Raw genomic sequence first — 20,212 nt, 5'->3', positions numbered from 1 at the left:
ATTATGATAGAGTATCAGTAAATACAGATGAATATGTGAAATGCTTGAGTGATCAGCGTAAAATTATAAAGGATTTATAACTCAGTATAAATGTTACTTTTTGTGTGTACTTATTTAAGTATTTATTTCATAATTGATCTAGACCTGCCTTGTATACTTTCTACTTATTTAATAAACTTACTGTGTGAATTAAAATACCATAATATACTGTAAGTAAACTTCCTTTTAATTAATTTGCTTAAAGACACAGAGTGATCTGGACACTTTAACTGAATCATCAGCTTATGGTTTAAAGTCCAATACCTGAGTAATCTATCCATCCATCCATTATATCCTAACACAGGGTCACGGGGTTCTGCTGGAGCCAATCCCAGGGCACAAGGCAGGAATAAACCCCGGGCAGGGTGCCAACCCACCGCAGGGCACACACACACCAAGGACAATTTAGGATCGCCAATGCGCCTAACTTGCATGTCTTTGGGAGGAAACCCACGCAGACACGGGGAGAACATGCAAACTCCATGCAGGGAGGACCCAGGAAGCAAACCCAGGTCTCCTTACTGCAAGGCAGCAGCGCTACCACTGTGCCACCCACCTGAGTAATTAGACTACCTAATTAAAAGACACAGCTTTTCACTGGTGCCATATGTTATTCAAACACAACACCCCTAAATGCTACCAAATTATAAATGTTGTTTTTGTCGTAAACTTTTATCTACATTCAGCCTAACTAAGCATAAGGCCCCTGTAATGTGCAATCTTGCATATTTTCTGAATGAAAGCAATAAAAAAAGGCATGGGTTGGGTCAAAATATTTAATCTGACACACTTTGACCTTAATTTATAAAAATGTACAGTAGGTGTGCTCTAATAAAGCTGGTGTGTGCATGCATATATATCAGGATGCAATCACAGCTAACATTCTTGCTTAAAGCTGCTGCTCCTCTGATGGAGGACCATAGATCCTACAATCTGTCTAGAGTAAAGAAAGCAACCTATCATCCAGAAAAAGTCTTTTCTTACTCATATCATGCTCCAATAAAAAATGAGGCAATGTAATAATAATAATGATTATTATTATTATTAGAATTATTAATTGCATTTATATAGCACTTTTCTAACATACTCAAAGTGGTTTACATAGACAGTGGGGAACCACTTCAACAACCAACAATGCAGCATCCAACATTATGATGGGATGACAGCTATACATGCACCAGGACACTTACCACTACATGGTGAAGAGCTGGGAGAGTTAGCCAATAAGGGACAAGGGATGATCAGAGTCCAGAATAACCTGGCTGTGGTGGACAATTTAGCCATGGCATCGGGAATCACTCTCCACTTTTTGAAAGATGACCATAGAGAGTCAATACCTTAGCTTTATGTTTCATTAAAAGAATAGTAGCACTTTTTCAAGGTAGTGTCCCCATCACTGCACTAGGGCACTGGGATACACACAGACCTCAGGGTTAGTGCCCCCGGATGGCATCACCAGCACCTCTTCCAGCAAGAACCTAAACTTTTCCTAGATAGTTTTCATCCATATGTTGGCCTGGTTCAAACATGCTTAGCTTCACATGGAATACCTGTTCAGAAGTACATTAGGTATAGGACACTGATATAAACTTAGATTGTACAATATGGGTCAGACATCAAGGTAAGCAAATAACTGGTATAAATGTGTCAAATTTATGAGGTATACTAGTCTGTTCTTCATGAATACTGTCACATAGTCAATCCTGCAGGTGAAGGATCAGTATACAACAATAGGACCACATCATGTTAGTTCAGACTTGAGGATCGAGTTATAGCTATTATGTTCACCCTCCACTCCATTGCTCCATTACTCCATTGTGCCATTACACAACTGTGCTATCGTGCATAAAGTCAGGGATCACACTGGCCAGTAATCACACTGCATTGCAGAGGATGGCGTTCCACTAAGACCCAATTCTAGTTCCTAGACTTATAGCCTCCTGGTTGATCATGTTCTGACCAGTAAGGCAGAATTTGGGGAGAGGAATGTTAGGAATATGACTATTTGAGAGTGCTTAAGGGAATTAACATAAAGGTAAAACAGAATGGGGCTGCAGCTGAGGCCAGGGGTATGACATGTCTGACTAGTTCCTTCCATAGTCTGGAAGATGCCAACAGAGAATTAAACCAATGTCTCCAGACCTTGTTCTATCTACTGGCACATCCATTAGTCACTATACACAATTCATATTCCTGCTATCTGATGACTACATGGAAAAAAATTCACTCCACACCAGTACTGTATGTGCTATAGTTGCTGCCACCAGTGTGCTTGGCAGGCTCTTCCAAACTATACCTCTTTGACAAAAAATACAATTTTACCATCTGGGATGCCAATATTTTTTCATCTTGTTTTATCTTAATTTAAATAAAAAGAAAATGGTCAAGACAGCTTAGTAACCAGTCAGTAAAAACACTGCAGCTCCACCTGATAAAAAAGCTATTCTCAGCTTGACATTCTCAGGCAGAATGAATCAGTTACATGTCTTGTCAGATGTCTTAAATGTCTACGTAGAGAAATAGGAATGTAAAGTACTGTACTGTGATACAGATGTACTTTCATTAATAACCAGATAATTTGGGGGTGTATTATGATCTGTCAGTTTTCCTAAACTTTAAATAAGTAAACAAGACTTTTGATAGCAGATTAAGTTAATCATCTCTTGGAAGTCTTTGAAAAATTAGTATATATGTATTCAGTTTATTAATCTTGGTAATAACCACAGTAACAGAAAATGTCTCATCTAATAATCTTTTCATACTTCATTTGGGAGCTCAGTTTTTTGAACAGGTTAAAGCGAAAGCTCAGTTGTTATTACAGTAACAACCTATTTATTTGCTGAACTAAAGGATACATTTTCTACATTTGACTCTGATTAGCAGAGAGGCAGAAAGCTAATTTATAATATTTAATTAAAACCTATCCAGTGATAAAAAGGTAAAAGCAAAGTGTAATGAATTTGAAGGAGCATGATGTGCTTTCAAAAGCATAGCCTTAAGAATATTAGGATGACTTTTGGGAACATCATAAACTATTAAAGAAGGTTTTCTAACCTAAGTGATGTAGTCTTTAGTTTTATTTCAAAATTTAGAGGACCTTGCTCTCATCCATTTCTGGAGATGAATGTCTGAGGTGGAACTCCATTAGCAGCAGTGTTATTATTTCTTTTTTTATCATCCAGTGGACTTAGCAATTGACAGTGATCATCAACCCAAGGACTATGTACATTTCAATATCCATGGGAATATCTCATTGATCTTATTTGAACTGATACAAAGGCAAGGTTTTGATTTCTCTTTCTCTAGTCCCTTCTATCAGACCATTTACTTTTATACCATTTTTAGAGTATAAATCTCCTTTTGGGACATTTCACTGAAGATCCCTTGAACAGGCAACAAGATCCCAGTACAACAATAAACTTAATCCAACAAAAAAAAAAAACATACCATAGTTTTTGTTCTTTTGCCTTTATTGATTGTAGGTAATATTTCTGAGTGGAACCTAAAGCACAAAAGTATCTTTTTATTTCAGAAAACAGGCTTCATAAATTATTCATATTTTTGAAGAAATGCAATTTTCTATGAAGAACAATTCAGCTTCTTAAACTTAAAACTTTATATTCAGTTTTTAGGCCTATGTTATTAATATGTGTTACAGTTTAATGTGTTAAAAAATAAAGACCATGTTTTCAATGACATATGTTTCTTGTAAAATACAAGAATTAACATCAATGTATGCATTTATTTTCTGACTTATTTACAATAAAATAGGTTCACTGGGAGCCTGAAACTCTTTTTGAGAAAAAGACTTTAATTTGTATAAGAAAGTAAATTTGTTTCCCTGACAAATCAAAAGGTTCATCCTTATTCTCATTTTTGCTTATCTACTATCATCAGTCAATTCAAGGACTGGTAATGGATCAGAACCCAGTCCACTGCAGGTACCTTCATGCAAAGTAAAAAGAATTTACCTCTTCAAATGTTCATGTTTTATTGTTATACATCATTGAATTGCAATGGCTGTAATTTGACTATATTTATACTAATAACAAAAAAAAAAATTCCTTAATGCCAAAGGGAAAACACATCACTGCAACGTGAACTAAATGAATTACAAATATAAAACACAAAATAATAGATTACAAAAGCATTCACCCCCTTTAATACGACACATTTAAATCATCACTGGTGCAGTCAATGTCAATATCTTATGCACGGCAGATGGCCATGTCCGTTGCTGACACTGCATAGCTGCCTCGTGCTCATGACACGCTTCTATATGCGTGTGTCCACTTCTTTGAAAACCAAGTGGCGGCCCATGATATTCTCATTAAGGCAGAACATTATAATACTACATATAGCTTACTGCTCTGACTCTAGCGGCATTGGTAAATACAGCGTACTAATTAAATAAAAAAAAAGATTAATTAATGCTAAAGGGAAAACACATCACTGCAACGTGAACTAAATTAATTACAAATATAAAACACAAAATAATTGATTACGTAAGTATTCACCCCCTTTAATACGCCACATTTAAATCACCACTGGTGAAGTCAGTTGGTTTTAGAAGTCATAAAATTATTTAAATGGAGATCATATCTCTTGGGTTTGAACTGATTGTAGTATAAATGCACCTTATCTAGAAGGTCCAACTTGTGGTGAGTCAGGATGGTTGGCAAACTTACACAATGAAGACATAAAGAACAATCCAAGCAACTCCATGACAAAGTGATGTCTAAGCACAAGTTGGGGATGGAGACAAGAAAACATTCAAGTCAAAAAATGTCCTTTGGAGTCCAGTTAGATAGATAGATAGATAGATAGATAGATAGATAGATAGATAGATAGATAGATAGATAGATAGATACTTTATTAATCCCAAGGGGAAATTCACATAATCCAGCAGCAGTATACTGATACAAAGAAACAATATTAAATTAAATAGTAATAAAAATGAAAATAAATAAATAAATAAAGCAGACAATAACTTTGAGTAATGTTACCATTTACTCCCCCGGGTGGAATTGAAGAGTCGCATAGTTAAATCAATCATTAAGAAATGGAAAGAATATGACACAGCTGTAAATCTGCTTAGAGCAGGCCATCCACAAAAAACTGAGTGGCAAGAAAACTAGTGAGGCAGACCACCAAGAAACCTATGAGAACTCTGATGGACTTAGAGTTCACTGGATAAGATAGGAGAGACTGTGCATACAACTGTTGCCTGGATGTTTCACCAGCTGCAAAGAGAGCGGAAAAGAGAATCCACTGGTTAAGATAAAGCACATCATATCTCAGCTGGAGTTTGTCAGGAGGCACAAGGGAGACTTCGAAGTCAGCTAGAAGAAGGATCTATAGTCTGATGAGACCAAAATTGAACTTTATGGCATTCAGATCAAATGCCATGCTTGGCTTACTGCACATTATCAAATCACACAATCCCTACAATGAAACATTTTCTACAGCTGGCCCTGGAAGGCTTATGAGGGTAGAAGGTAAAATTAATGCTGCAAAATACAGGGAAATGCGGGAGGAAAACCTGATGTAGTCTGCAAGACACCTGTACCTTGGAAGAAGATTTGTTTTCCAGCAAGACAATGACCCCAAGCATAAAGAAAAAAAAAACAAAATGTTGACATCTTGGAATGGCCAAGTCAAAGCCCAGATCTCGATGCAATTAAGAATCTGTGGCTGGACTTGAAAAAGGCTGTTCACTCATGATCTTCATGTAATCTGACTGAGCTTAATCAGTTTTGTAAAGAAGAATGGTGAAAAATTACAGTGTCCACATGTGCAAGTCTGACAGACACCTGTGCACACATACTCAATGCTGGAATGGCCACCTAGGGTACATCAACCAAATACTGTCTTGAAGGGGATAAAGACTTATGTGAAAGAATTATTTTTTACTTTATATTTGTAAATAGGCGGCACGGTGGTGCAGTGGTAGCGCTGCTGCCTCGCAGTTAGGAGACCCGGGTTCGCTTCCCGGGTCCTCCCTGCGTGAAGTTTGCATGTTCTCCCCGTGTCTGCGTGGGTTTCCTCCAGGCGCTCCGGTTTCCTCCCACAGTCCAAAGACATGCAGGTTAGGTGGATTGGCGATTCTAAATTGGCCCTAGTGTGTGCTTGGTGTGTTTGTGTGTGTCCTGCGGTGGGTTGGCACCCTGCCCAGGATTGGTTCCTGCCTTGTGTCCTGGGATTGGCTCCGGCAGACCCCCGTGACCCTGTATTTGGATTCAGCGGGTTAGAAAATGGATGGATGGATATTTGTAAATAATTTAGACCACTTTGCAGTGATTTATTTTCATCTTGACATTAAAGAGTCTTTTTCTGTTTGCAAATGTCAAAAAAGCCAAATTAAACCCACTGTTATTTACTATTGTCTAATAATAAACTGTGAAAACCTTCGAGGGAGTCAATACTTTCTATAAGCACATTATATCAAAATTTTATCTTTCAAGTATAGCAGACATTGGAAAATAAAGTTAAGCACAAACACCAAAAGCTGAGTCCTAAAAAAACAGGCTTGTGCTAGAAATGGATAAAGTCAATAAGTAGAACTGCTTTTGTCGTAAAATGCTACTAGACATGCAGTACAGTACCCTTGCAACATTACTTTGAAATCCCTTCAGAATGCATCCCCAGAAGCATTTTAGATGTAAAGGCAAATAACAAATGAGGGGTAAAAGTCTGAATAAATTCAAATGATATCTTAGAATTGGTGCATAAATACCATGTTATTAGGAGTGTACAAATCATTGGTAGTTGAGAAACAAAAACATTTAGTCTTAATGAATAACGGCATAACAGGGATGTGTTTTCCTTTTTTCAATCAGTTATGCTTTCATGCTTTTTGCTTTACTTGCACACAGAAGGTTAGGGACTCCAATTACTGAACAAATAAAAAAGAATGGAAGCTTGAATATGCATTTACCTATACAAACACTAAAGCTATAAAAATGGAAATGAAGCTAGAGTTTCTATTTACCACAAGACAGCAAACAATGAAATAGAAAACCCTTTAGCTTAAATGTGCCTGTGTAAATGCTCAGAGTTTATCAGCTTTTCAATCCATTTTCCTACTGTTTTATTTGTATTCAACTTAACAAATTAGATAATAAAAATTTTAGTAACTGTAAAAGAATCCCCATTTCTTTACTTCCGAAATGTTTGGAAAATGCCATAAAACCCATTTAGCATACATTGCCAATTTTCAGTTCTCTATAAATGCTCTAAATCAAGTATTGCTAAATAGAAGCTTCAAAGCAATTTCATATTTTCCTGTACAAAGGAGCAAACACACACAGCTGGAAATATTATGATCAATAAAGGAATATTAACAAAGATGCAATAGTCTCATCGTCTTATTTATAAAATGGAAACTGAACATTGGTTACAATACATTCATTCATTGTCTGCAGAATATTCAGAAATATCTTATCAGTTTTTTGAGCTTCTTTATTCTAGCAGCCGAAAAGAACTCTAAACAGGAAGATCATCATAAGGCTCGTATCTACACTCATGTACAGAATACCAAGCCTGTCACCAGAGAATCTAACTTGAATATTTGAGAAGAAAGTGAAGTATCCCAAAAACATCTCAGATGTACCAAAATGTTCTACATAATGTTGGCAACACACTGTGATTTAAATTGTTTTCCTGGATACTTTTTTTTGTTTGTTTTGCTTCTTCAAAAGTGAATATTTCTATTGTTTACCTAAGAACCAATCCTTTAATGTTAGTGTTAAAATGCATGATTAATTGCTTAATTTGTTTCCAATGTGAGCTTCACTTAAATACATAGATAACGGACGATTCTATTTAACCCATAAAGCTAAGTTGTAATGGAATTTAGTGCTCAGCTTTATCTGAACTCCAGTAATAGAATTTTAGTCAGTCATTAGTTAGCTGGAAGCCTAGTTATTTGATTTACCTTATTTTCACTGGGGTAACAACGGCATACTGTTTTCTGACCATTCATGTATCATATCTGCAAATTTGACGTATGAACATATGACTACGTTATATAGAGAACTTATAAGAGACACTCAAAGAGCCATAAGCTATACAAGACTTGAACAGAAACATACAAAAACCTTTCTTTTTTATTATCAATTTTTCTCTTTATTTCTGTGTAAACTGTTTTGCTTTGAACTTTCACAAAAGTTTTAACCCTATTAGAAAGCAAAAGCTGAGTAAGTTTTGGAAACCAGGCAAATGCAGTAACAATTTATTTCTTCTGCATCGTTGTATTCATTATTAAATTTATTTACATTATTAACATCACACTTAAGGTCCAAAAGTTCAGCTTTGTTGTAGCATGTTGGTGCGCATATGTCAAATGATGATGTGTCAGAAGTCATCTTCTTGTTTAAGACTGAAGTCTTTAGTAATTACTGTAAGTACTTTACTTCAAAAATAAAGGAAATGGACTAATCAAAATGAATTTGAAAAGCGTACCTTTTTGTTAAGAACTACAGATTACTAACAAATCCCTCTAGACTATGATTTCTGGTTCATATGTTCAATCAGCCCCCACTTACCCCAAGGTTGCAGTTTATGTTTAGCATGCATATTTGTGGTCAATATGTGGTCAGAGCTACAAGGATAGCTTTAGCAGCCCTACAACCCTGTATTAATGTAAGCATGTTTGCAGAGTTTGTATCAAAAGAAAATTAAGTGAGTCTTACATTTTTTTAAAGAAATTAAAAGGAATCATGTAATATCTGAGTCACCATTCAAATACACTCTTGCTGTTTTTGACTCTGCTGTGTGGTCTATGATCTTCAGAAAAATCTACATTAATAATCCTGGATACAGGGGTGACAAAATATATTCCTACAACAGTGAATGCAAAGTAATAAGCAGCCCTGGATGGAATGGCAGTGTATAACAGGGGGTAGTCCCACGATGCCTACAATCACATATCAAGCCAATTTAGTGTTGCCAATCAGCTGCATTTACACTATGGAAGGAATCTAAAATAGAAAAATTAATGTTCAGACAGAAAAAAATATGCAGACTTTAAAGAAAAGGAACCCAAGATATGAATCAAACCAAGTTTAAAGCTCTTTCAAATGGCAAAGCAATGTAATGCATCAATGCACTGCCCAGGGTTAATTCAACGCGATGTCACAACTGCTGTCACTAATCACAGTATATGCACTTTGAGGGTTAGACAAATATTTAATATCTTTTATTCCAGCTCAATATCAGCTCAGGTGCCTATTATCCATGTAAATTAATTAAACAGACTTATTTTATGAAAATATTACAGTAATTGAATTCAAGTGCTTTTTGAAAATATATGTACTACTTATAATCAAGTTCAAAATGTCTGTTTACCTGGGGCCTGTGACTCTCATAGATCCTTTAGATGGAATCCATTGGAAATATGGTAAGTGTTTAAAACGCTCAGCTCCTACTGCAACATAATAGTTATTGTTTTCCAGTTCACTTGAACCAAGCAGTGATTCCCCATGTAATGTGCAGAGTCTGTAGAAGAAATTGTTACTTGTTATTCTTTTTCTTTATGTGTTCAAGTTGGCATCAAAAAATGATCACTAAGTCACCACCAAACTTCCAAAAATAATTAAAATGCTTATTCGCTTATTTTAGTGAGATACAGAAGAACATATTGTATATTTATGACCACCTTGCCCTAATTTTTGTCTCTGGAATGCTATAAAATTGTGTATAAAATGGTATAAAAATAGTAATCGCTTAGTTAGCTTATTATGAATTAACAACAGGACCGGCACACTTCTTTCTGCTGCTGTGGGCAAAACACAATTGTGAAAGTCTACAGGGAAAACATTTCCATACAAACCAAACTGGCAGTGTCCTTAAACAACTAAAAAAGCATTACTACATAAATGAGTATATTACATCAATTCTGCTGACTTTTCAGATCTGTGCATGCCAGACCTTCATGGTCACTCGTGACTGCAAAGGTCTTAACTGCATATTCTGTTTCAATTTTCTGTGCTACTTCATGCTGTATGGAATTTGTATCTAGTCCATTAAGACTGTGCTCTGTCATTTTACTGCAGAGGTATTTTTATAAATCAAAACCTTTATTCTCCTGAAGCTACTGAAATCAGAAGGATGAGAAGCACTCTTAATGCTACTACCTGTGACAATGTCTTTTGAAAAGGACATTTTGTGTTTTAACAGTCTCCTCTTTTTGTACTGGCAACCAGGCAGATTTACCAGTTTTAAAATGCTACAATTTGCTAGTAATTGGAAATCTGTCTTCCCTTTGATGAGAACTGGCACCAGTGGAATTGAGTCAGAGACAGGAGGCCTCCTGACATATTCCTAGGCCTTTCAACATGATTAGCAAGAGCTTAGTAGGATGGTGTGCCCTTCGTCCAAGTTCTGAACGACAGTTTAAAATAATGCATTCTTAAACTCAAGTACTGTTTTTTGGGCTGGAAATAAAAGACAAAGAGTAGGATAGCTTCTATACAGGCTTTTTAATGTTTGAAGCGCCGCACGAGGTGCAGTTCACGTGGCACCGCAGCAGCAGCAAGCCAGCAGCTGATAGAGCAAAGAAGAGGTAAAAAAAAAACTGCATTTGTTTCCCATTGTATCACCGTTTAAGAGGGGGTTTCAGAGGAGCGACCGTGTCTCCTTAGGGTGCGTTCGGCCCCCCTCTTCACAACATGAGCGGCAGAGATGCGAAGTGGCTGGCTGTAGTGCAGGCCTTGGGGTTGGCGAGCGAAACGAGCCCCCTTAGTATTATTAAATATAATAAAAAATCAGGAGCAATTGATAAGCCAAACAAAATGTATTTCATTACATGATACATTTTCACTGTACATGTGAGAGTTCTTCTGTTAGTATACTTTCTCCCCACTGTTAGCTGTGCTCACTTTAGTGATGGGTTTGCTACCATCACCACTAATGAGTGTGCTGGAAAATCCAAATTCTGGTCACTGCTTGTATGGAATGAATGTTAGTTTGTGCTCACTTTTCTCGGGATACTCTGGTTTTCCTCACATATCCTTAAAAGCCATGTTTACTAGCGATTCTTCAATGGCTCAGCCTGAGTATGGATGGGTACCTGAGTGTGCCTTTGAATGGACTGGTTCCTACATTGCATTCCATACTAATGAAATAAGCTCCATCACCCTGAACTGGATTAAGTGAGTTTGAGAATGCTATGTTATGTTATGTTATGTTATGTTAAGTTAAGTTAGGTGCCAAGATTAACTCCCCTTTAGTTATATTTAGACTTCAAAACTTGCAACATTAAGTATATGTCTTAAAGATATATGTAAATGTCCATTACTTCGTTAAATATTTTCAAAATGTGCATGAATTTGTTTCTCATATGTGTTTAGGTGTTTCTTTTAAATGATGACTACTTTTAGAATAAACATAAAAAATTCACAAAGGTTTGAAAGAATGTGATTACTAACCTTTCTAACCTTTCTCAGTTATGATATAGGATCAAACACAATTTCTGAAGTCAATTTAATTTATTGTTAAAGTATGTAGCACATTTTAGCATATACGCTAAACGTATTATAAAACTACTATATTTATAAATTTAGTATAATTAAATAAATATATCTTTAGTACTTTTGCTTAATTATATTCCTAAATCTCTATTGAACAGCAAAATATGAATACATCAAGTAAAAGGGATAACTAGATTAGATGAAATGAAACTCAGGATAATAAAGCTCAGAGGCTTACAGCTATATGGTCATTCAATCTCCCTCTGGAAATTCTGTAATGAGGGGAAAAATCTTGAAATATTGGCAGAAAACCACAATGTTAGTGTTGTTAATGTGTTTAAAAATGCTGCTAGTGGGTGGGTGAGCATCTCAAAACCTCAAGGTTAAATTCTCTAAGGGATTACTTCGCAACATTTCATGGCTGAAATGGGCAAGGTTTTATAGATTGGTCCAATGTCCATGCACTCCTGATATATATCATCAAGTATGTTATAGGAGCATGCTTATTGAACAGGAATTATGACATGGAGTATACATATTCACATCCATAATCTATATATCCACACAAAATGGTCAGGGTGCATACAGTTTCACTCCTCAAGCTGTGTGTAAAGGCTTTGTGCCTGTTTAAAATGAGGGTGTGCAGGGTGCAGCAAAACTCACAAGTGTGTTCAGCAGTAGAAAGTAAATACAGTATGTACTTGCCTTTATCATATTCAGATGATAAGCATTTAGTTCATTTATTCAAACCTATTCAATAATAGTATGCTTCATTTAATTAAAAAAAGAAACATAGAAGGGAGCAATATTCCTACTTACGATTTTCAGGCAAGTATGGTATATTGAAGGGATTCTACTGTTTCTGGAAAAACTTTAAACCACCAATTTGAAAACTGAAGCCTAACACATCACATGCTACACATAACAATCTTTGTGAAGGTTTTCAAAATATCACTGAGCCCCTCTTCTTACCTGTGTACTGCTCCAGTACGCAGACGAATCTTCTCCGTTATTAAAGCTAGCACTCTGTCCCAGCTTCTCAAAGTGTATTTAGGTATTAGTATTCGAATGGGTGGTACCAAGACATCCCCATTTTTAAAAACACTAAAAGAGACAATATTTAAGATGGTGAGGATTAAGTAATATTTACAGTTTTCAGGGTAAAGTCATTTCAAAAAGATAGGTAAAAAGAAAACAGCAATAACTACTTGGATGAATGTACTAGAAAAGCAGAGGAGAAAAAACTGATCAACGCTTTCCTTACAATTGATAGATTTAGTTAATGACCAGCTACTTTGTAGGATGCCTTTGAACACTGTGACGGATGGCGACCAGCACCATTACCTGGCCGAGATGCATCTGAAATGGAAGGACAGGGGGAAAGGACTTCCAAAGAACTCTGTCTCCCCCGAACTTTTACTTGGCAGCCCCCCAGGGTTGCAATAGCACCTCGGATTCCCACAAGGCTGTATGGAAATTGCTATTTGCCGGCACAGCCCTGTTGGGTTCTGCGGATGCCGCAAGGGGGAGCTGTAGGAAATGTGGAAGCTGCAAAAACCTACTTTGGGCTTTAGACACACCTGGGAGCAATTCCAGATCTCCCTAATAAACCATCTGGATCGCTCCAAGGTGTGGCTTATAAAGGAGCCAGCTGTCTCACAGAGGGAAGCCAGAGTCGGAGGACAGTGCTTATGAAACTTGCCTGTGGAGAAGGTAAAGCTCTGGAGGAAAGGGACAGAATTTTACTGTGCTTGTGACTGTTGGTATGAGTCAGGGTGCCTTTTCGTGAATAAAAGGCTTTGTGTTGGACTGAACTGGTGTCGTTACATGTTTGTGTCAGGTTGGGGCGACAGGTGCACCTCTGGTCTACACAACACGGATAGTAAAATATGTCATACTTGCAAAGTCATACCGTTAAGGTTTTCTGAGATTTATAAGACATCAATATTAGCAAATAAAAATACACAAGCTCAATTTTTTAATATACAAAATATAAAATTTGGTATAAGTAAAAGCTAAAAGTGAATTATTCATTGAAATTTTATTTTAAAAAGCACCTTTCAACAAGGACACTGTTAAAAGTCATTTTACAAAGCAATTCTGTAACATAAGGAAGTGACCAGTTTGTGTTTTCCTGCATTCAAACTTCTACAACACACAATGGAAAGACTTGGAAGTTACTCTGGGGCATTTTGTTTCCACTTCAATTTCCAGTCTAGAAGAGTCCAACCAGTCAAGAAATACCTGAACATGTCAACCCCTAACTCAACCACACGTTATCTGGTCCCTCATTGAAATGACCCAGCACTTACCTGAAAAAAGCTACCAACTATGACTGAGCCAGGAGCAAGAGACCCAAATATTGCCCCAACCTGCACTACATTATTTTCCTCAGGTACTGATTTTTACCTTTTTCTTTACCAACAGAGTTGCTCGGTGGCACACTAACCATTCATGATGTTTTTGTTTAGTTTGTTTAACTCTTCACACAGTACAGTTAATACAGTGGGTGTATAAGGGCTAAGTACTATAACAGCATCATAAAGGAAAGCAGGGACAGAAGAATATCAGAGCTGTGTTAGCAAAGGGAGCTGGGTGGGGAAATTAAGCAGTCTTTAGAATGACAGGAAGGTTGGTAAGACCAAAGAAAATGAGCAAACATACTTTGGGTCAACTCTGGTTAAGCAATCATAATCCAGTCTCAAGAGCAAGGTGGAAAGCTGGACATGGCCATAGAAGAGCTTTTATATGCCAGGAGGAGCACTGCCACTGATTCTTAGCATGATGAGAGAAATTACAAAATCAACTGGAATTTTTAAGCAAATTATTGAAAAAAAAACTATTAAAATCCTTTAAGTAGTTCCCTCTTTCGCTAGCTAAATGGAGGTAAGGTATGCCCCGAGGCTGGACAGTGAGTAAGAAGGGCCCGCCCTCTTCCCCTCAGTCCACTGTGTCTCTCTCAGGTTTGCACAAATAAATCTGTACCGCAAGTAAACTATGATACATAACGCGATGAGAGAAGTCACAAAATCAACCGGAATGCTCAAGCAAATTATTGCAAAAAAACCAGACCTAAATCTGTTAAGTAGTTCTCTCTTGAAAAGCAGACAGACATACAGAGAGACAGACATTGGAATTAAATATAGAGATATATTACCCATTGTTACAGTTCACTTCACAATTTCCTGGTTAAACAAGATGGGAGTACACTAGGAAAACACTAGTAGGAGCAATAAGAACTCTAGCTGCTTCAGCAGATGCTCTGATCCTATTTTAGGGTGGGCATCATAAACATGGTGGATAACAATAACCCAGGACCAACATCAGTTGTGTTGGAGAGGTGTCTCATCATAATAAGGTTAGACATAACTGCAGAGAAACGTAAATGGAGATTTGGAGAACACAAAATGTGAGTATTCCAGTATTCATCGCCAAGGATGGATCTACAAGAGACCGCAACACTCTGTTACCAGAAAGTATTCTAAACTATTGACTTTCCTGAAATGTAGTTTTCCTTAATGTAGGGGATTGCAACCCTTTGATTACATGTAAACAAAATGAATTGGACAAATAAAAAAGTTTCATAATTTCGGGAGAGAAGAACATCACACATGGTATAATACCTTCATTCGAGAAGTGCCTGCTATGGGCCAAAAACATGTTGACATTTTATAGGTAAAGAAAAATGAAAATAAACAAGTAGTACTCACTTTATAGTGCAAGATTCATGAAGAACTTTTTTCCATCTTGCAGAAACAATGATTCTGCTGTGGACAACCGGTTGTATCTGAAAAATAAATAAATATTGCTGCTTGAGAAATAAAACAAAAGTTTTTAATGAATATGTTCCACCCACATTGCTAGGTTCTGTCAAGCTAATATAGTGCTTTGAGTAGGTTAGAAAAGCACTATATAAATGTAATTCATTTCAAAAAATTTGTAAAGTCATTGATTTCATTACATACCATTTATTTTAACATAGATGTATTACAAATCATTTTACAAAAAGCTACAAAGCATTATTTTAATTAAAACAGAAGGCAATATGCACTGACATCACACAGGACTACAATAGTTGCGGCATGTTTCCTATAGCACTTCACAATCATATTGCCCTTGGAATGTCAAACATAAAGACAAGCTCGTCTTTTTGGACTAATTAGTTGTTAAAGTTGCAGCTCTAAATGTCTGGTTAACTACGCACAAATGTTTTCTTTGTAGGCAAAGTTTCAGCAAGGACCGTTCATCCATTTCATGAATCCATTTTATGAGCCTACTTTTTAAGCTCCAAATTGCAGAGACTGTCCTTGCAGCAGCAGGAGAAAGTCAAGATCCAAAACTGGCTGTGGTGCCAGGACGTTATTGAGCACACTCACCTGTGGCAGTCAAAATAACAACATATATGGGTAATCTGGAAGAGAACTGAGCAAACTGATGTAAATTCAAATTAACAAAGAAATGAAGTATAAATATGAAAACTCTGCACAACAGTCAAGTCATCATGAAATCAATTTGGATTCCCAGCGCTGTAAGTCAGCAACACTAGGTGCTGAATAATTATGAGGATCAGTATTTGTTAGCTTTAAATACAGACGTGGAATGACAAATGATTTTGTACTTGCAAGACAACTGTGCTTTTCCTCTCACATCATAAAGACGAACTGATTAGCTTAATTCCACCAATGTGGCTGTGTGCATGAGAGTGTGCTTCTCCTGTTTTGCATCCAAAGCTACTGGTACAGGCTTCAGCCCACTATTTTGAATTAGTTTAAGGGGATTTTAAAATGGATTGATGGAAGGAACTTTTTAAAAATACTTGTTTTATTTGTTCATGACATCAATGGCTTCTTTCATTTTTTAATTCTTCCTCAAAAATGCTGCTGCTGGAGTATGTGAATTTCCCCTTGGGATTAATAAAGTATCTATCTATCTATCTATCTATCTATCTATCTATCTATCTATCTATCTATCTATCTATCTATCTATCTATCTATCTATCTAAGAAGCATATTTCTTGTTAACGGACATTTTTTTGTTGTAATCAAAGAATATAAAAAATAATGGTTGTCCAACATTTGTATCAATCAATTTGAAATTAACAGACATATAAATAACAGCAGTTCCATCCTTGTGTGTATTATAAGGTGCATTACTGAAATTAATCATTCCCAGACCTGGTATCAACTGCCAGTGCTCCTGGTGCCCCCTTGTGGCCATCGTATTTATATACAGCACACCTATTTTTTTAAAGCAGCTTCTGTTAAAGTAGATTTTAAAAAAATAATAATAATGCTGTCAGGATCCTCAATGAATAAAATGGTAGCATCTCTATTCTAAACATTTTCTACAATGTTTAAAAATAATTTGTTCAAAACATGCAATTGACAATCACTATCACCAAAATCCTGGTAATTGTTTATAAAATGAATGTATCAATGTTTGAGATCACTTGTAAGATTTGTAAGCTGTAAATTGTGAAATTGCACCACATAACGTCAAATGGATGGTATATCTTAATTTTTCAAATTGTATTGTTATGTGCAGAAAATGAATGCCGTGTGTCTAAAATAAATAGTTATTGATGCTTTTAGTAATTGCCTATGAAATGAACAGGAGAGGCTGAAGGAATGGCTCAACATTAATGTATGTAGGGTAAAACAAGAGTGACTGCTGTCTACACTAGAACCCACTTATTTTCCAAACAGTTCATTTTTTTCCTTTTCTGTTTCAAGTGCAAAGCATAGATCAAGCCTGGATGGGACTGAAGTCCATTTACACAAATCACACACACATCTTTGTTTGCAAACTCCACAGCAGCTGGCCTAGGATTTAAACAGATCACTGGAGATGTGAAGCAACACCTCTAAAAAGTGCAGCACAGCACTATCCTATTGTAAAATTAACAGATCACTTAATAAATAATGATGGAGTACTTAGTTTAAAGTTATTGGTAAACTGTCAGGTTCCATTACAGAACTATGCATGTCAGTTACCCACAGCAGAAGGTGAAACCAAAAGAAGAAATGTGAGGATGTATTGTATTTTACAAATAAAAGTGTTTATTGTCAAAGTTAAAACCATGAACCATTTTCCTAATGATAGTTTTGGCTGAAGCAGACTGTAGTATCCAAAATTAAACCCTTCTCTATTATGTCTGGAATTTAAAGTTTATTTTAATTAAAAACACATTGTCTCTGCCCTGCATTTTCATTAAAAAAAGAAACATGTACCAACTTTCTCAGACAGCCCAAGGATTACTGCTGTAATCACAGTTGCTTTTCTTTAAACTTATACAATATAGAGTAAGTTAAATCACTCTGTGTATTTTCTTCTAACTTCAGATAATCCTAAGTAAATATATAGAAAATATTGAGCTCAAGAAACTTTTACCGCTTGTTATAAACAAGACCCTACCATTGATAACCCATAAGGTGTTTATTTTTGGCCTGTGGAAGACCACTGAGTTTTCTAACATCATTGTAAAAAGAAAATTCAATGATTTAAACTATTTATGCACCACTTGTAACAGGTATGAAAATGCAGTATAGCAATACTGAAGGGACAACACTGGAGGGATTGGATTCCCCTATTACTCCCAACAACCAACCAAAACTGTTGATTGAGGAGAGATCATATTGTAGGAAAGAGGGAGAAAAACTTATATTATTAAATTATTTATCAGCTTTTCTTTTGCCAAAACCAATAATTAATGAAACATTCAGTAAGACTCCTGAAATCCTTCATATATTCCTGGCAGGGGATTGAGTTATTAGACTTTAATAAAGGAAACTGAACTCTTCTTGCTTTAAGAAACAGAAATAATATCATCTATGGATAAACACAAGGGTAATACTATAGAAACACAACTGCTTCTATGTAAATATGCATAACTATCACCCCGAATCTGCTGTGTTACACTCATTTACGGATTTCCTGTTCTTCACACATGAATAGGGTTTAATTTCAAATTAATTTGTAAGTCTCTAAAATTGTCACATTATAAATCTCAAACAATATCTCTCACATTGTTTGTTAAGTTACACATTTGTTGCTAACTTCATCTGTTTCTATGGTGTCATGTCATGCACGCTTAACACTTTCTTGCTATAATGCACAACGTTTAATGAGACTGTGAAAAAGAATGTAATACTACTTATGTACTTATTTTGAAAATCTATTAAAGTGCAGATTTTTACCCCACATCATTATTACTGGCCCTTGTTACATAGTAACATTTCAATATGTGAAAGCAATAGGCTGGTTGTTTACTAGTTCTTAATTGCTCCACATTTATTTATTTATTTGGCTAATGCCTTTATCCAAGGTAACTTACAACATCTGAGACACAATTGGTTACACTTCTTTTTCCAATTTGCACACAGGCAAGTGAAGTGACTTCTTCAAGGTCACAAAGTTTCAGTAGTGGGATATGAACCCATAACTTCAGGGCTTGAAATCCAAAGCCTTAACCACTAGACCACGCTGTTTGTTTAATTTAGCTTGACATAAATTATACCCAAGCTTTCAATAATGATCTTTGGGACTGTCTTTGGTTGGAAGATTCCTTGTTCTTTGCCTGTTATGTCTTCAGAAAAGTGACTAGTTCAGTGGCACCTAGTTGATCTGCGATACAGCTGTATTCCACACTGATAAAGCAAGGTTTTACTATACCTTCTTGTCAGATTACAGTGCTGGTCGTGAGGTGTTACTTGCAGCTGATTGGTTCACAGTTTATTCCTAGCAAGCCAGTCACAGCCTGCTTCTTGGATGTTCATTGTTGTCTTTAAATGGCATTCTTATGTTTTTACCAGGCCCCTTCCTGCTCCTTAGTCTCTCTTTTACATTATGCGGTTTGTGTTTTTTTTAGTTGATTATTTATGGTTATTTTGCATTATTAATGTTTTTCCTTGTTATTTTATATGTGTTATGGGTTTTTAAATATTTTATTGCGGTGTCAGTTCTGTAAATTATGATCCTTGTTCTCTGTCTGTAAAAGCACATCAAACCCAGATAGAGGTGGGAAAAGATGAAGAAGAAGTAGTAGTTCTCTGTCTGTTGAATCTGGTGGAGCAGAGTGATGGGGGCTTCCCGATGCTGTAGTTGGGCAACTGCAACATTGCTATTTAAGGCTATATTGAAATTGTGGCTAAACTTTCTGCTTTTGGCTCTTCTTTGGATTTCACATTTTGCTTACTATGGTAATTTTTGAAAATTGTCTTTGGTTAATTAATTTCAGCTTTGTTTTTTTGTTTTGGATTTCTCTTTTATGGATTGGATTTCTTTGATTGTTTGGCTTTTATATGTACCTTATTGTTAATTTCTCTGCTGCTGCTTTTGTTCTTGTTTTTGAATTTTTCTTAATAAACTTGTAAATATAAAGGAACATTGAATTTTTTTCCTTAACAATTAGAAATATATAGACAGAGCCAGAGGTTTCACAGTTTCTCTCTCCCTCGATTCTGATGTTTATGTACTTCGCACATTGTAGGGCCTTCGCAGGCGATAAGCACCTTCCGTTTAGAGGTAACTCTTAATTTTTGGTTAGGATTTACTAAAACTTTGAGGCCAGAATTTATGAGGTTTAGTTACATGTTAGAATCCTAACACATTTACATCTAGTATCTTAGGATTCAACTCTCCAGTTCAGGAAATTGTATTGTTCCTAGAGCCTTTCTGGTCTGAGGAAAAGCAACACAAGCTCT

At 36.1% G+C, this 20,212-nt stretch overlaps 1 protein-coding gene across 1 annotated transcript in view; it reads right to left on the bottom strand.

The window, feature by feature from the left end:
* The window catches only part of LOC120526883 (doublecortin domain-containing protein 2), a 52,643-nt gene that overhangs the window by 13,933 nt on the left and 18,498 nt on the right, over positions 1 to 20,212 (bottom strand). The window contains exons 3-6 of the mRNA XM_039749997.1: positions 15,221 to 15,297; positions 12,483 to 12,614; positions 9,388 to 9,537; positions 3,487 to 3,541 (exon numbers count right to left, since the gene is read on the bottom strand). Of these exons, the coding sequence (XP_039605931.1) occupies positions 3,487 to 3,541; positions 9,388 to 9,537; positions 12,483 to 12,614; positions 15,221 to 15,297 (414 nt within the window). The remainder of the gene's footprint in view (positions 1 to 3,486; positions 3,542 to 9,387; positions 9,538 to 12,482; positions 12,615 to 15,220; positions 15,298 to 20,212) is intronic.

This window comes from Polypterus senegalus, chromosome 3, assembly GCF_016835505.1.
Source record: "Polypterus senegalus isolate Bchr_013 chromosome 3, ASM1683550v1, whole genome shotgun sequence".
In the NCBI taxonomy this organism is placed as follows: Eukaryota; Metazoa; Chordata; class Cladistia; order Polypteriformes; family Polypteridae; genus Polypterus; species Polypterus senegalus.
This window is presented reverse-complemented; position numbering and strand designations above follow the sequence as displayed.